The sequence below is a fragment of the Cyanistes caeruleus genome, unplaced genomic scaffold (genome assembly GCF_971803275.1).
Source record: "Cyanistes caeruleus unplaced genomic scaffold, bCyaCae1.hap1.1 HAP1_SCAFFOLD_110, whole genome shotgun sequence".
Lineage (NCBI taxonomy): Eukaryota > Metazoa > Chordata > Aves > Passeriformes > Paridae > Cyanistes > Cyanistes caeruleus.
Window position 1 is genome coordinate 324,581 of NW_028255911.1, and position 15,696 is coordinate 340,276.

Sequence of the window (15,696 nt, forward strand, 5' to 3'; positions counted from 1 at the left end):
AAAACAAGAGACTGCAAGGCTGTTTAGTGTCCCTGAGAATTGTTTTAATTCCTTCTCATATTTTTCCCAGGATACTTTCTCAGGCAGCCTGAGGAGCCATGCGGCCTGCAATTTGTACAGGCACTGTGGTTCAGATTTAGCATCCATACAGACACCTCTTCCAGGGATGTTGCACAGGGACTGCAAAGAGCTTGGAGAGTGACCAGACACCAACCCAGAGGTCCTCTGGCCCCTGTGCAGCTTTGGCCATTGTCCTCTAACATTTGGTACCCAGGGTCTTACCCGACACCCTTGCAGTGCCCAGTTGTCAAAAGTAGAAGGGGATCTCAGCACACCATGGCAGGGTTCTGATCTGGGCTCCCTCCTAGATTGGAATCACAACTTGCATTATCCAGAGGCCCTGCTGGATGATGGCTTGAAACACTTGAGAAATGCTGGACGTAAGTTCTCAATGGTCCTTTCCTGGCAGAATAAGCAGTTTCAATGTCCTGGCACCACTGCAGGTGTCAGAACAGAGACATACACGTGTGTGCCCTCGCCCATCGCGTTCCCCTCACCACTGCTGTGGCTCAGTGCTGCCTGTGCAGATGAGCAGAGGTGACAGAAGCTTCTGTGGCTGTTGAGTTACAGGTGTGTCTGCAGGCAGGACTTTCCCAGCTCCTGGGTTGGTAACTGTACGCAAGCCCGGCTCCCATCGCAGGGGTGAGTGGTGTGTCCCTCCTGACCCCACAGGCTGAGCACTGGTTTTCTGGGATCCATTCCTGCAAAGGGGAACTGTTTTCTCTTAAGGTCCTCCAAGTGGAAAGAACAAAGCTGCAGGACACCAGAAACTCCATGTGCCATCAAAACCCATGAAACAAATGCTGAAGGAAATGCTGCAGGGAGGACAAGGTGGGTCCATGTCCCTCAGCCTTCTCCTGAGACTCAGCAGCCAGGACCCCTGCTCTGGCCCTGTCACCCCCCACCAGGGATGTTGCACAGGGACTGCAAAGAGGGTGGAGAGTGACCAGAGCCAGCCCAGAGCTCCCCAGGCCCCTCTGCAGCTTTCGCCATGTCCACTGACATCTGGTACTCACGATCTAACCCAAACCCCTTGCAGTGCCCACTACCCCAAGGCAGAAGTGGATCCCAGCGCACCATGGACGTGGTTCTGATCTGTACTGGCTTCTAGACTGGGATCAGGACATGGATTATCTGGAAGCCCAGCTAGATGACAGCTGGCAAGACTTGGAGAATGCTCGAGGCAAGTTCTCAATGTGCTTTTCCTGATGGGATAATGTCAAGGTGGCAAGAGCTCACTCATGTGCCATATCCCTTAACATAATCTCAGGGCTGAAGGATTCTGGAAGCCTTGCCCTGCTCCCTTCTGGAGCCTTGAGTGATCCCCCAGCATCGCTGTCAGTGGGAGGAAGGAGCATTTAGCTGTCAATCTTCTTCCCATGTGCAATGCCAGTGTCTCCTTCCATGTGCTCTGTGCAGCCACGGAGAGGAGCAGAGAGGGAAGTGGCTGTTGCCCCTGGGCTGGGCTTTGTGAAGCTCCTTTGCCAGCCCCAGGGAGCCTGAGGATCTCCTACAGAGCCACGGGAGCTCTTCTGTCCTGCCTTTCCTTGCAGCCAAGCCTCCTGGTGAAGGTGATCTGGCTTCCCAACTCACGTCCAGGACTGAGGCTCGGGGAGATGGCGAGGGTAGGTGAAGGCCTTTCCCCCTGGGAGAGCTGCCAGCTCAGAGCCCAAAGCTCAGCCAGGGCAGCATCGCTGCAGGTGTCAGGACAGAGCCGTGCACGTGTGTGCCCTCACCCTGCACAATCCCCTCACTACTGCTCAGAATTGGCAGCTTTTTGGAGGAGGGAGGGCCCTGGCCCTGGCCCAAAAGCCAAGGCATTTTTTGAACCTTATCCCCATATTTGACAAGCATGAGGTCCTGAAAATGCCAGCACCCAAATCAAGAACTTCTCCATCTGATTCAGCTGTGCCTCTTCCTTTCTCAAGGGATGGACCAAAAGACCATGCAGGTGGAAATGTTTCCCAGAGGAAGCAGTGGCTCATTGTCAGGAAAGAAGGCGATGCCAGGCACAGGCCCAGACACAGGAGGTAATTACTGTGCTGGGCTCAGCCCTTGGCAGGGCTGTGTGCCAGCAGCTCTTCCCCTAGGGCTGGCCCTTGCATGACCCAGCAGCAGCCAAAGCTGGAGGCACCTCAGCTTCCAGGCCTCTGGAGCTCGTTTCCAGCTCCTGGGAAATGGGACTCATGCACCAACATCTATCCCACTGCAGCTGCTCTCAGAGGTAGCCGTGAGCGCCCAGAGGCGCAAGGCACAGGAGCAGCCCCGAGCGGGAGCCCTGCCACGAGCCCAGGGCCACAGCCAGCCCTGGCTCCCAACTGGGCAGGGGCTGCACTGGCCCCTGACAGGGCCTGGCTCTGTCCCCTTGGGCTGGGGGAGATGTCATGGAGAAGGGAGGCTCAGGGGTGGCAGTGGCTGCTCAGGGATGGGTTTGGCCCATGTCCCTGGAAGGAGCCCAAGCAGCTGTGCTGTCCCTGGGCTCTGCTCCCGGCCTTCTGGGCTTTGCTGGGTGGCACAGCCTGTGCCAAGGGCCAACAAGGTGCCTGCAGGCCCCAGCTCTGGGGGAAACAGAGAACATCCTGGACATACCCACCATGCTGCCAGCTCAGCAGCGCAGCACAGCACGGGCTCTCACTGCCCATTGCTCCCACAGATGCAGCCAGCACCACAACACGTGTTCCCAATTCCCAGAAGGACATCGGAAGAGGTTTCTGTCAGGGAACACGCTGTTGGCCAGAATTAATGGCAGGCCTGATTTGTTTGGTGCATGTACTCGTTTTATGCGGTGTTGGAATCTGGTATTGCTGGAAGACAAAACGGTGAGTGTTTTGTTCATCTTTCCCTCAAACAGCTTCTTTTGAAAGTCTATTGTAGAATAGAAACATTCCCAGTGAGGCTGCTGTGGACCTGTAGATAGTCAGTGGTTGTCCAAATAACTCTGCCAAGAGTTCTGCTGCTGCCCAGGCCTTTAATTGGCCTCTTAATTGCTGGGCCTTGTCCTGGGGAGCCCGCTGGGGCTGCAGCCAGTGCTGGCTCCCACTGAGGCTGCCTGGCCAAGAGCAGCCCCAGGAGCAGCGGGCAGAGGCAAAGCAAGGTGGGCAGGAGAAAGAGCGGGGACGAGATTGCCCTTGAAAGGCAGAGGCGCTCTGGGGCCCGCTCCTGGCCAGGGACCCTGCCCAGAGCCATCCCCTGCTCGCCGGGGCCTTGAGGGGCAGCTGTCCAGCTGGGCCAAGCTGTGCCAGCAGCTCCAGCCGTGCTGGGGAGCCTTGGCCGCTCTGGGCCCTGCTGTGCAGGAGGGTCCCTGTGTGCCAGCGGCAGCTGGGGGCCTCAGCCACCTCCTCTCTCCACAGGAGCACCTCTGCACCTCCAGATGTCCTGCCAAACACGTTAGTCTGGGAGACCTGCACCTGTCATCCTCCATCTCCAAGCCAGTGTCCATTGTCCCTGCCACAGTTGCATTATCAGTTTATTGCTGTGCCGCCACCACCCAGAACAGGACCCTCTGTCCCTGCAGGTGCTGGCCCTGGTGCCTGGCCAGGCCTGAATGTGGGCCCCTCCTGCCAGGGAAGGGCTTGAGCAACACCTTTGGGCTTCTGCTCTGGGCTCTGGCTGGTACCACCAGCACTGGCACAGCTGCTTGGCTGGCCACAGCCTTGGCTGGGCAGGCAGCAGCCGGGCATGGGGTACCACGTCATCTTTGTTTTTCATTTTCAGAAATTAGAAACTTTTAGAACTCTTTAGAATTATTATTGCTAGAAAGTAAACCCCAAATATTTCTTCCCAATTTCCATAGTTCTTTAGGATTTTTCAAACGAGTGTTAGAATTCTGAAAAGGCGACCTCGTTTTGTCTTTGCTTTTCATTTTTAGAAATATGAAATTTTTAGAAATATTTAGAAATATTTTTTGTAGAAAGAAATCTACAAATATTTTTTTACTTATTTCCATAGTAGTTCAGGATTTTTCAAGGTAGTTTTAGAATTCAGATAATCTTGGAACATTTTTACACAGCTAGAATAAAAACTGAAATTGCATTAAATTGGTGATCTTTATTCTAGGAAGAACTAAGACACCCCAAAACACCCAGCCTACTGGAGAGGCTCTTTTCCCGCTGGAGATTTGTACCTTGTCTCAACAACTAACCTAAGACCTTTCCCCAGATATTTTTCGGGACTTCTGACAAGCTCCCCTCTTAGGCTTCAGAGGGAATCTTTGAGCACAGTGAGAATCTCCCGCTGTGCAGGAGGGTCCCTGTGTGCCAGCTGCAGCTGGGACCTCAGCCATCTCCTCTCTCAATAGGTGCCCCTCTGCAGCTTCACAAGAACGACCAAACACCTCCCTCAGGGACACCTGCACCACACATTTCACATCTCCATGTCCATGCCCAATGTCCCTGGCACAGCTGCATTACCAGCTTGCTGCTGCTGTGCAGATGCTGCCACCACCCACAGCAAGGCCCTGTGTCCCTGAAGGGACCCGCCCTGCTCTGTGGCCTGGACTGAAGGTGGGTCCCTCCTGCCAGGGCAGGGCCCAGCACACCTCTTCTGTTCCAATAAAGAGATGGAGCTCTCACCCCAGTGTCCAGCTGGTACCACCAGCAAAGCCAACACAGCACCAGCCCTGGCTGAGCTCCATGTCCAGGAGCAGGCAGGGCTGACCAGAGTGTGGGTGGCAGGAGCCAGGCAGGGGCTGCTGTGACCAGCAGCGGGGCACTGAGGGGCTGGGGGAGTCCGTGTTGAGCGTCCCTGGGATGAGGGCACATTTCCTTCAGTGGCATCACCTGGGCCTGGACCTCCTCCAGTGCCATGACCAGGAAAAGAGGAAACCATCAAGAGCATCTCCTGGGACACTGCCTGACCAGCAATGTCAGCAGGCAAAACCAAGGTTTTGTTTAGCAATAACCCTTTGAAGAAGTCAAAGATTGACAGTCAGGGCAGTCCAGTAGTACAGATGGGAGTACTTCCCTCTGGGAAGGGGCTCCTGTCACTTCACAGTCTCCATCCCCCGCCGGGAACCGCAGAACTCAGGCCAGCCCTGCTCCCCCCCGTGCCCTTGTCAGACCTGGGGGGGAGGAGGCTGAACCGGAGCCCTGTGACCTCTTCAAAAGCCAGAAACCAAAGAGAAAGAGAAATTCCTGGGATTAAGGTTTAAAGGGTGGTGTTCACAGGTTGATGTCACTCTTCAATGGTTAAAACTACCATCAGTTCTCAGAAATGGCCAGTTACTGGCCAGGAGGAAAAACTCCCATCAGCCTCCAGCAACCTTAACTTCCATAGCTGTTTCTCTTTTTTTTTTAAATCTCAATATATCAAACACCACAGCAGTAACAGCCCCAGTGTTCCACTCTCTCTGACACCACAGCAGTGACAGCCCCAATTTCCTCCTCCCTGTTACACCTGTCGTGGTTTTAAAGCATTAGTTCAAAAATCACTGGAAAACTTATTCATTTCTTGCTGTGAGATGTGGATTATGAGAAGGGCAAAAGATGTTTAAAACTTAAAAGGAATAGAGGAGTGTCGTGGTTTTAAAGAAGTAACTAAAAGAAATTACTAGAAAACTCACATATTTCTTCCTATGAGATATGGATTAGAACAAGAGCAAAACAGGCTTAAAACTTCAAAGGAATAAATAAAGTTTATTAATAAAACTACAAGAATAAGAAGACCAGAATAAACCTCCAGAAAACCCCTTTATCCCCCACTACCCAACCATTCTCTTGTTTCCATGACAACATAGAGACAAAAAAACTTGGAACTTTGGTGTTTAAAACAGTCCCAATTCCTGTTAGAGTCTTTTCATCAGACTTTGTATAGTAAAAGAAGTCTTCTGCTAATTTGTGGAGTTTTTCACAGGAAAACCATTTCTGTTATAGTTTTCTATTTTCCTGATGCCAGCTGCCCAGAAATCTGTCGTCAGTTCACTCCTCCCATTTTCACATCACTCTGAGGTGTGTATGGGTCAATGAGTCTAGGGGTGTCATTTTAAGAATGAGTTATTCAAAGGCAAAAGTTCTCTTCATCTGTCTCTGTGAGCCTCCCTGGAAAGAGAAGTTTTCTCTTTGCCTCTCAAAAGGCCACAAATCTTCAACTATTACTTCTCCCTCTGTTTCAGTATCTCACAGCATCACAATCGCTTCACTATTTGCTCAAAATCCACAATTTGAACATCCATTCTATTTATTTTTATGTTCCCCTTTTCCATCTTGCACTGTTTCTCTATCTCATTCATTCCAAATGGATCTCACCTCTAAGATTTGAGACTTGGCAAGTTTTAGACACTGTAAAATACCATGAGCTATACCCAGTTTGCCTTCCCCTGTTTTCCTTGGAAAGCAATGCTGGAGACACAAGTGCAGTGCTTGGGTCAGGTACAAATTCTGCATTCAGGGAATGTGCTCAGACAGTGTTTGACGCTCAGCAGGGACAAGGCACAGCAGCAGCCAAGGGCATTGCTGTGTCCCTGTGCAGGAGTCCAGACTCTGGCTCTTGGCTCACCAGGGCAAAGTTCCCGTGTTTGGCCAGGCTCAGGGGCTGCCCGGGGAGCGCGGGGCTCGGCGCGGGGCCGAGCGGGCAGCGGACAAACGGACACGGGGACAAACGGCCCCGGTGCTTCAGTTGCAGCGGCAGCAGCGGCGGCAGCGGCGGCAGCGGCGGCAGCGGCAGCAGCGGCAAGAAGAGAATTTAGCAATTTTCTGTCTCTCCTCTCCCTCTCCCGCAGTCCCGCATCCTCTCCTGGTCTCCCTTTCCCGGTGCCCCCTCCTCTCCAAGCTTCCCTCTCCCCGTGCCCGGCTGGGCCATGCCCCCGGCCTACCCCCGGCCCCAGGTGGGGCTGCCCCATCCCCGTCCCCGTCCCCATCCCTGCCCGTCCCGCGGAGGTCTCCTCTTTGCCTGGCTCTGGCTGTGCTGGGCGGGCATCAGTGCCTGGGGCTGGGGCGGCATTGCCACCCTTTGGCTCCGCCTGCCCTGCCCTCCGCTCCAGCCCCGATGCAGGCTCCGGTTCCGGTTCTGGTTCGGGCCCCGGCCCTGGCTCCTCCTGGGCCCCGCGAAGGACACAGACGGCGCGGCCGCTGTCGCCGCCTCCGCTGCGGCTTCCCCGGCCTGAGCTCCGCCGCTCAGCGGTGCAGCCGCCGGTCCCGAGCTGCTGCTGTCGCGTTCCAATGAGGGAACGCCTGCGGATGCCCGGCCCGGGGAGGTCGGGGAGCGCTCGGGGGCCGTTCCTGGCCCCGAGCCGAGCGCTGACGGCCGCGTCTCTTCTCCAGGGAAGGCGCAGCAGGCCCTGCAGCAGCGCTACAGGATCGACTCGCTGCTGGGCCGCGGTGGCTTCGGCAGAGTTTTCACGGCCACGAGGCTCTCGGACGAACTCCCGATGAGCGGTGGGGCCGGTGGCGGGCCGAGGAGGAGGAGAGGGCAGAAGAGGAGGAGGGAGCAGAGGAGTAGGATGGGGCTGGATGTGGTGGGCAGCGAGCTGAATCCGCTGTTCCTTTTGGCCTGCAGGTGGCCATCAAAAAGGTGCCACGGAACCGCATCCGGCAATGGGGCGAGCTGGTGAGTGAGCGGGGCCAGCGGCAGAAGCCGGGGAGTGCCAGGCGGGGATGAGCTGGGGCCTGGAAGGGTGGGAGCCGCCAGGACACCTGGAGGGAGAGCGGGCATGGGGCCAGTGGAGGGTGCAGAGCATCCCGGGCTGGCTGAGAGCTTCCCAAGCCCTGGCACGGCCTCAGCCCCACTGACGGCACCGTGCTCCTCCCGCAGCCCGACGGCACCAGCGCACCTTTGGAGATTGTGCTGCTGGACAAGGTGTCCACAGGCTTCCCCAATGTGGTGCAGCTGCTGGAGTGGTTTGAGCTCCCCAACGCCATCGTGATGGTGCTGGAGCGCCCGGAGCGGTGTCAGGACCTGCAACATTTCATTCATTCACGGAGGTTCCTGTCTGAGGCATCTAAAATCCCTGCAGTCTCTGCCCCTGAGGCCAGACCACAATCCGTGACCAGGAGCCTCCTGTCCTTGTGGAAGGAGCCCTCAAGACCCAAGTGCAGGACTCGCTGTCTTGCAGTCTTGCCAGGACTTGAGTCTTGCAGGTGCCTTCCAGGCACGACTGCAGGACTTGCTGACTCCGAGCTTTTCCGAGCCATCTCTCCTGCAAGTAGCCAGAAATCCAGTCACTGCCATGGAGCAGCGACCCCCAAGAGTGCCCAAGTTGGCCTGGCTTGCGGAGGAGGAAGAAGGCGGCCGTGGAGCTGTCCTGGCACAGGAGTCTGAAGAGGTGCAGGACTTCCAGGCACCACAGGAGGGTGAGTTGCAGAGCTCGGCCTTAGGGCTAGTGCCTGTTGCCAGCTTGGCCCCATCCCATTCCATGCCATGCCATCCCCTGGTGCTGTTCCTATGGAAAGGATGGGAGAGTCTGGAAGAAGGTAGGGAGCAGCGACCCCCAAGAGTGCCCAAGCTGGCCTGGGTTGAGGAGGAAGAGGAGGAAGAGGAAGAAGGCCCTGGAGCTGCCCCAGCACCAGAGACCGAAGAGGTGCAGCAGTTGCAGCCGCTGGAGGAGGGTGAGTGGCAGAGCTGGGCCACAGGGCTGGTGCCTGCGGCCATCTTGGCCCCATCCCATCCCATTGCATCCCATCTCATCCCATCCCACACTGTCCTGTGGACACACACCCATGGACAGCACAAAAAAGGGGCTGGGGCTGCCCCCGCAGCAGTGGCCGTGCTGCATCCCCTGGGGCATCCCTAGAGTGTCCCTGCCTGGGGAACGCAGGGCTGGGCTGTGCTCTCCGGCCTCTCCCGCAGCCCCTCAGCTCTGGCTGCTCTTTGCCAGATGCAGCCATGGACGGCACACAAGAGCAGGACACCGCCCGTGGCCGCTTCCGCAGAGCAGCGCAGGTACCTGCAGCCATCCCCACCTGCGCTGGGCCTGCTGGCACTGCTCAGCCCAGCACCGCACTTGGAGCACTCCATGCAACTTCCCTGCCTTCCTGCCCTTCTCCTACAGTTTCTTTACCAATACATCACCAGAATTGGCAAGGAAGACACCAGTCCCATGGACACTGAGGTCAAAGCATCCTCAGAGGTCTTGGTAGAACAGAGCAGCGCTGCCCAGCTGGATCTGCTTGTAGAGACGGCTCTTTTCAATCCAGAGCAAGTAAGCAGCCTGTGGCCAGCCTTTGATCCTCCAGCAATTGCTTGGCTTTCCCAAGCCACAGCTGCTGCTCACTTGAAGCTTTTGAGGCCATGGCAGCGTGCTGGAAGAGAAGCACTTGTCTGGGGAAGAAGCTGGGCACATTGCTGACTCCCTCTGCTAGCATTCCAAGTCTCCCTGTGCCTTCTCCAGGTGCCCGGCGTGGTGAGGTACATCCACCAGTGGCTCATGGCCAATGAGGCTGCTGAGCACAGGATGGACTGGGCCCTGATGCAAGTGGCCGAGGCAGAGCCCGATGATGTGGCCATCACTCTCCTGCGGGTGGCCCCAACGTGTGACAGGTATGGGGCCCAGCTGTCCCGAGGCCTCAGGGCTCCCCAGCCCATCACCCTGTACAGCCTGGCCCAGGGCTGTGAGCAACACAGACTTGCAGGGCCCTCTGGCTGCTCCCTTTGCCAGCCCTGCTACAAAGTCGGCCCCCGAGCCCACTGCCGTGCTGCCAGCCTGCCCCTCAGGGGCCTGTCCCCACAGGGCTGGGCTGCCTGGCTGCTGCTGCCGCTCAGGGCCAGTGGGCACAGGCAGAGCTGGCGGCCAGCTCAGCTCCCCGCTGCTGCCCAGCCCACGGTGATGTGTCTGACCCCGCAGAGCTGCTATGGCCATGTGGACGACCATCTTGCTCTCGCCCTGGATTTCAGAGGAAGTGACACCGCTCCTCATCAATGTGGTGGGGAGCTGGCCGCAGAAAAACCTGGGCACCTCTGATGGGGACAAGACGGCTGTCTTTTCCCTGACTGTGAGTTTTGGGAGCTGGCCTTTGCTCACCGCAAGGCCGGCCGCCTCTCCAGCAGCTCTGTTGCCTCCTTCCCCCACTGCATCTCCCTGCTTCAGGCACTGGCCACAAACCTGGCCTAGGGGCAGCTTCAGGGCCACCAGGCCCGCTGCTCCCCCTGCGTCTCCCCCAGCCTCTCCCTGCCATGCTCAGGCCCTGCCACACGGACGCCCCGGCACTGAGCGCTGTCTCGGGCTGCTTTGTCCTCTGCAGGCAACTCTGGTGATGTGGAAGATCCTCCAGGGGCCCTGTTGCCCACAGATCCTCACAGTCTATTTCCCCCGCCTCTTTGTGCATCTCCTCTTCCAAACGTACTTCAGTACTTTGTATATGACAGAGGACGTCCATACCTTCTGGAAGGAATGCCAGGAGCAACACAGCCTCTCCACCAGCCCCAACAGGTGCTTCATGCCACTCCTCCTGTCCCTGCCACTTCCCCAGCCTCGGAGCCAGCGCTCCCAGCGTCACCTGGGCTTTGCTGTGCACACAGGTTTGCAGTGCAGACCCTGAAGGCCCTGCTCTGCAGTCTCCACTTGGAGCATGTGGTGGTGGCAATGGAACGCAAGCGTGGCTGGGACACGCTGCTCTGTGCTGACACCCACCACTATGCCGTGGGTCTGCTGGCCAGGTGAGCCCCCCTTCTCCCCACTGCCTCTGACATTTGTGCCCCCTGCCCGGGATGCCCCCCACAGTCCCCGTGGCCATGGGCCAGAGGGCCTCGTCACCGAGGGATGGCCAAGGAGACTGCAAAAGGCTGTGAGAGGAGGGTGCCCAGGAGCAGCCACCTCTCAAGGGCCCAAATCCCCTCATAGGGTGCTGGGGCAATATGACAACTGTGTCAGTCAGTCCTGGGAGAGGTTTTTTGCACCCTTGCTGAGACTCTTTCTGCCTTTTTCTGCCTTCCAGGGTAATGCGCCGTGCATCCGTCCACAAAAGCATCTTAAGCTACCTGCTTGAGGTGCTCAGCAAACCGTTGCCACTCTGGGATGTCTCTGCCATGGCATTCCTTGTGGAGGTGAGCCTGATGGCCAGCACTACCTCGCTCAGCTCCCTGCCAGCCCTGTCCCCTGGCATAGCCACAGCTGCCTGGGACGGCACCTGCGCCCTGTGCTGCTGCCTGAACCCAGCCCTGCGCACTTCCAGGCTCCTGCCGGCCGGCTCCCCTCTCACTGCCCTGTGCCTTTCAGCTCCTAGATTGCCTGGACTTGAGTGACTGTGGTGACAGCCTAATGGAGATCTTGTATAAGTACCTGTGGTACAACTCCACAGAGATGCATCACCAGGTGCTCAGGGTTCTCCTCCTGCTAAAGGACCATCCCTCCATGGTGAGAAGGGGGCAGCAGCTGAAGCCGTGTGGGCAGCATGAGGCTGGGCAATGCTGTCCCTTGGCCTTGGCTGGCCTTTGCCTTGGGCGCTGAGGCAGCTCCTCGCAGCTCTCCTGCCTCCTGCTTCAGCTGCCCGAGTGCTTTGGGACAGCCCTTTGGCCTCTGGGCCCTGCGGCAGCTGCCCGGGCTTTCACACCCTTGTGTTCTGCACAGGCCGAAAGAATGCAGAGCCTGACAGGAAGACTAGTGCACCTCCTGTGGGACCTGGACAGTGACGTGGCCAGGATGAGCATTGCTCTCCTGAGCTATATTTTCACGGATGAAGACACCCCAATATCCTGGCGCAGGGCCCTGCAGCTGGCTGAGCCGCTCCTGAAACTCCTGGACAATGTAAGGCTTTGTGCCCCAGCCACGGCCACTGCCTGCTGCCCGGACACTTTGTGCCCTGTGCATTTGCAGGCCTGCGCCAATGTGGGCCACAAGAAGCCAATGATGAGGTCATTTTTCCTTCCTTCCGTTCATACAGCCCCATAGCCAGGTGCAGCTGCTCTCCATGTCTCTCCTTCGAAGAGTGATGTCTTCAGCAGAAGAAGAAGGAAGAAAGCCCCTGAAGGAACGAGTGTACCAGAGCCTGCTCCCACTCTTTTTCCACTGCCAAGATGAGAATCGGCATGTGGCAGAGGTGAGGACTCCTGGGCTGCTGCTGCGCCTTGGCAGGGGGCTCAGCTGCCTCCTGCCCTGACGCAGGCTTGCAGGCTGCAGCCTCCTCCAGCCCTTGGCACTGGGACACTCCTGTGCCCTGCCTTGTGGGGCCATTTGCGGCTCTCTGCTGCTCCCCAGGCCTCTCGGACAACGCTCCTTCGCGCGGCTGGCTTTCTGAAGAGGCCAGACCTAGAAAAAGCTGTCAGGAAGGAGAAGCTGTGGAAGTTTGCCAAGCTCGTGGTAAGGACGGCCTGGAAGTGCCAGCCTCAGACTAGAGAAGCCCCCTGGCCCCGGTGCTCAGTGTGTGGGGCTGGCAGCTGTGCCCGTGCCCCCTGCTGCTCCCGGGGGCCGCACGGCTTCTTCTCCAGCCCCCTGTGGCCCCGAGCCGGGTGCCGATGGGGCCCCGGCCCAGCGGGGCTGCGGGCCGGGCAGGCACCGCGGCTCCCCGGGCAGCAGCAGGCCCTCTGCCCCCTCCAGAGCCCGGCGCCAGCGGCTGCTGGCCGGGCCTCAGGGCTGGCCGGGCACGGGAGGCCGGGACTGGCCGCAGGCAGCAGCGCCCGGCCGAGGGGCAGAGCCCGCGCCAACCCTTCCCTCCTACCGCTCTCTCCAGCTGGCCGACCACAGGATCCCCTTGGCCGAGCACCTGCGCCGGGCCCTGCAGTACCTGCAGGACCCACAGGAGACCCTGCGAGCGGCGGCCATCAGGGTCATCGGTGAGTCCCGAGCCCGGGCTCCCTCCCCGCCCCGCCGCAGCTCGGCCCCAGCCCCGGCTGCTGCCCCGGCAGCGGCACCCGGGCCCGGCGCCCTGGAGCCCCGGCTGCCCTCGGGACTGCTGCTGCCGGACTCTGGCAGCCGTGCCCTTGGGCTGGGTCAGGGTGCGGCAAGGGCCCGGGCTGAGCCCTGCCGGGGCAGGAGGCCGTGTGGCCACAGGGCTGGCAGCGCCGCTGGCAGGGAGCTGTGCTGCTGGGACCCTGACAGGCTCTGTGTTCTCAGGGATGGCCGGGGAGCAGCTGAGGGGGCAGCAGGCAGAGCTCCAGGTTTTGTGCAGAGGTGAGCCACGGCAGCAGGCTGACAGTGTTGGCTGTCGGGGGCAGGTGCTGGCCCTGGCCAGGCTGTGGAGGGCTCTGCTCCCTGTCCCGATGAGGGGCGGCGTGGGCATAGAACAGTGAGATTTCAGGGCCACGTGGGGCATTTGTGGCCAGCAGCTTTGGGCTGACCCCCTTGGGCCCTGCTCCCTCCTGGCCAAGGCAAGAGCCGGCTGGCATGGCCCTGGCTGGGGGCTCTCGCTGGGCCCCCACAGCTCTGGGATCTGACCGTGGCTCTGTTTGTCTCTCTTGCAGCCCTCGAACGCCTGACGGAGGACAGAAGCGGTGCCGTGTCAGACCTGGCACTTGAAACGCTGTATGTCCTCCGGGCCATCCAGAGTGCCCGATATTCCATCCTGCAGAGGATGCAAGACCAAATCCTCAGGGCATGGAGGACACGGCCTCGTCTGTCGGGCTTGGGCTGGCTGCGCTGCTGGAGATGTGCTCAGCGCTGACCTGAGAGGCTCTGTCTTCTGGGGCCACATGGACCAGCCAGGATTTTTTATTTCATAAGGGTTGTTCTTTTCCTTTTTTCTCTTCTTTTTAGTATGTAAATAATATAGGATATGTTAGGGCTGAGAAGCTCTATCTTCTGGGGCCACATGGGCCATCTGTTATTTTTTTTTTCATAGAGATTGTTCTTTTCTTCGTTTCGTTTCCATCTAGTATGTAAATAATATAGGATATGTTATAAACCACAAGAGTCCCAAGACCTTTCTTTTGCTGCCCAGGGTGTGAGGGGCATAGGGGAAGAGAGGGAAAAGGGTTCTTGTGTTCAGCAACCTGCCAGGGCATGCAGTGGTGCAGGGGAAATGGCCAGAAGCCCCTTGGCCTTTGGTGGTTGTGCTGAAGCCACAAGCCCTGTGGCAGGCAGGAAGCGCCATCTGTGTCCTGCTGCCCGTGTGTTGCTGCCGTGATGGCTGAGGAGCTGCTGGAGCTCCTGTGGGGCTGCGGCGCTGCTGCCGGGCCAGGCTGGGGGAGCCCCTGAGGGCACGGGGTGCTGGGAGGCCGTGAAGGGATGAGGGGCTGCGGAGGCCCAGACGGGACAAGGCAGTAGGAAGGCACGAGGGGGATGTGTGAGGGAGTGGGTGGCAGGAGGTTCCAAGGGGACAGAAGGCCCTGGAGGAGCCGGGGTGGTGGGAAGCCCTGAGGAATTGGGTGTCAGAGGCCATAAGCAGCCCCCGGGCAGCCGCCTGGTCCCTGACACGAGGCTGCTCCGGTGCTGCCCCAAAATGTCCCCCAGGCCTGCAGCAGAAGGCCTGGAGGCTGGGACACCACACCAGCGGGAGGGTGGGGACAGCCCGAGGTGCCCAGGCTGGGCTGGCTGGGGACATGGAGGGCAGGGGGTGCTACCAGGCCACGGCCACTGGGTGCCTCCAGGAAGGGGCAGTGGGCAGAGGCAGGGCTGGCGGCCAGCCCAGGCCCTCGCGGCTGCCCAGGCCACGCTGCTGTGACCGAGGCCCCCCTGACACAGAGCTCGGGGCCCACAGAGCTGCTGCCACCATGAGGAGGGTGGCGATGTCTCCTCCGGCAGGGCTGCCCAGTGGCTGCTGCCCAAGCGGCTCTGGAGCCCACAGAAACAGCAGCAGAGTGTGCCCAGGAACAGCAGCAGCCCCAACATCGGCACCTGCGCACTGAGGCGTCCGCAGCAGCCAGGTGCCAAACAGGGGGAGGCTGTGGGCACAATTGCCTTTGCTTTGGAAAAAGGCTTCAGCAGAGTTGGCCACAATGGCTTTCTCTTCACTTGCAGCCTTACAACAACGCTTGCCAGCTTCAGCTGCAGCCTGTGCCCGTGACTGACTTGGATGGCCGTGCTTGAGGGCGAGCTCGCCTTCCACACTCAGGTGTCCCAAGGCAGCGACATTGGCACCATCCTGAGTGAGAGAGAGAGAGAGAGACAGAGGGAGAGTCTGACGGGGCAGGAGGCCTGTGCTGCAGCTGCCCTCCCTCTCTTCTGTCCAGGCACCTTAAAGATACATGAAACCAAATCCTGGACTTGCTTGGAACAAAGGAAGAAGCAGCATGCGCTGAAAAAAAGCAGGGACTTACACGGCTCAGTTTTGCTCTCCACTTGGGCAATCCCAGAATCCCTGAGCACTTGGTGTTGCAAAGTATCATCAAACATTATCCAGTCTCCAAGCACACTGCCATGGGCACAGGTGGTGTGCAGGCACAAGGTGTCACTAGAATTGGGAGAACACTTTTCCATGTTGACCTTTTCCTCTCCTGGGTTTCAAGCAAAGATGAAAAAATCATCTGGTGAATGACAGGTGAATAGTGTAGCACACAGAACTAGGAGTAGGAGTCTCCAGTGGCCCATGGTGTGTCCATTCAACCATTGTTAGATTGTCCAGTTGGAGCTCAGCGCGGTGCAGCCCGGGCACAGGCACCAGGCTGGTCCATTTCAGCATCCCAAAGTCTTGGTGGCTCCCTGTGCACCCATTGTCTCCTGAATCCATTCTTGAACTCCCAGTTACTGCTGTGCAGGACATGAGAACACAGGAGCAGCTTGTTTGGCTCATTCTTGCCTTTGCTGCTCCTGCCTAAAGGAATCATCAGGACTAT

The 15,696-nt window shown here is 58.5% G+C and overlaps 1 protein-coding gene across 3 annotated transcripts; it reads left to right on the plus strand.

Moving 5' to 3' along the window:
• Positions 1-6,676: 6,676 nt before the first annotated feature.
• LOC147646207 (maestro heat-like repeat-containing protein family member 7) lies at positions 6,677-13,829 on the plus strand. Of its 3 annotated transcripts, none has more exons than XM_086873791.1 (18): positions 6,677-6,725; positions 7,552-7,602; positions 7,807-8,345; positions 8,445-8,600; positions 8,870-8,934; positions 9,044-9,193; positions 9,383-9,531; positions 9,836-9,983; positions 10,233-10,420; positions 10,510-10,647; positions 10,926-11,034; positions 11,207-11,344; positions 11,558-11,734; positions 11,871-12,026; positions 12,185-12,286; positions 12,657-12,759; positions 13,040-13,096; positions 13,387-13,829. In XM_086873791.1, exons 3-18 carry the CDS (start codon positions 8,222-8,224, stop codon positions 13,584-13,586), a joined length of 2,160 nt encoding a protein of 719 aa, XP_086729917.1. In that variant the 5' UTR covers positions 6,677-6,725; positions 7,552-7,602; positions 7,807-8,221; the 3' UTR covers positions 13,587-13,829. The 3 variants fall into 3 exon arrangements, with proteins under 3 accessions (XP_086729917.1, XP_086729916.1, XP_086729915.1); XM_086873790.1 differs by lacking the exon at positions 6,677-6,725 and adding an exon at positions 7,053-7,464; XM_086873789.1 differs by lacking the exon at positions 6,677-6,725 and adding an exon at positions 7,091-7,430.
• Positions 13,830-15,696: the final 1,867 nt, after the last annotated feature.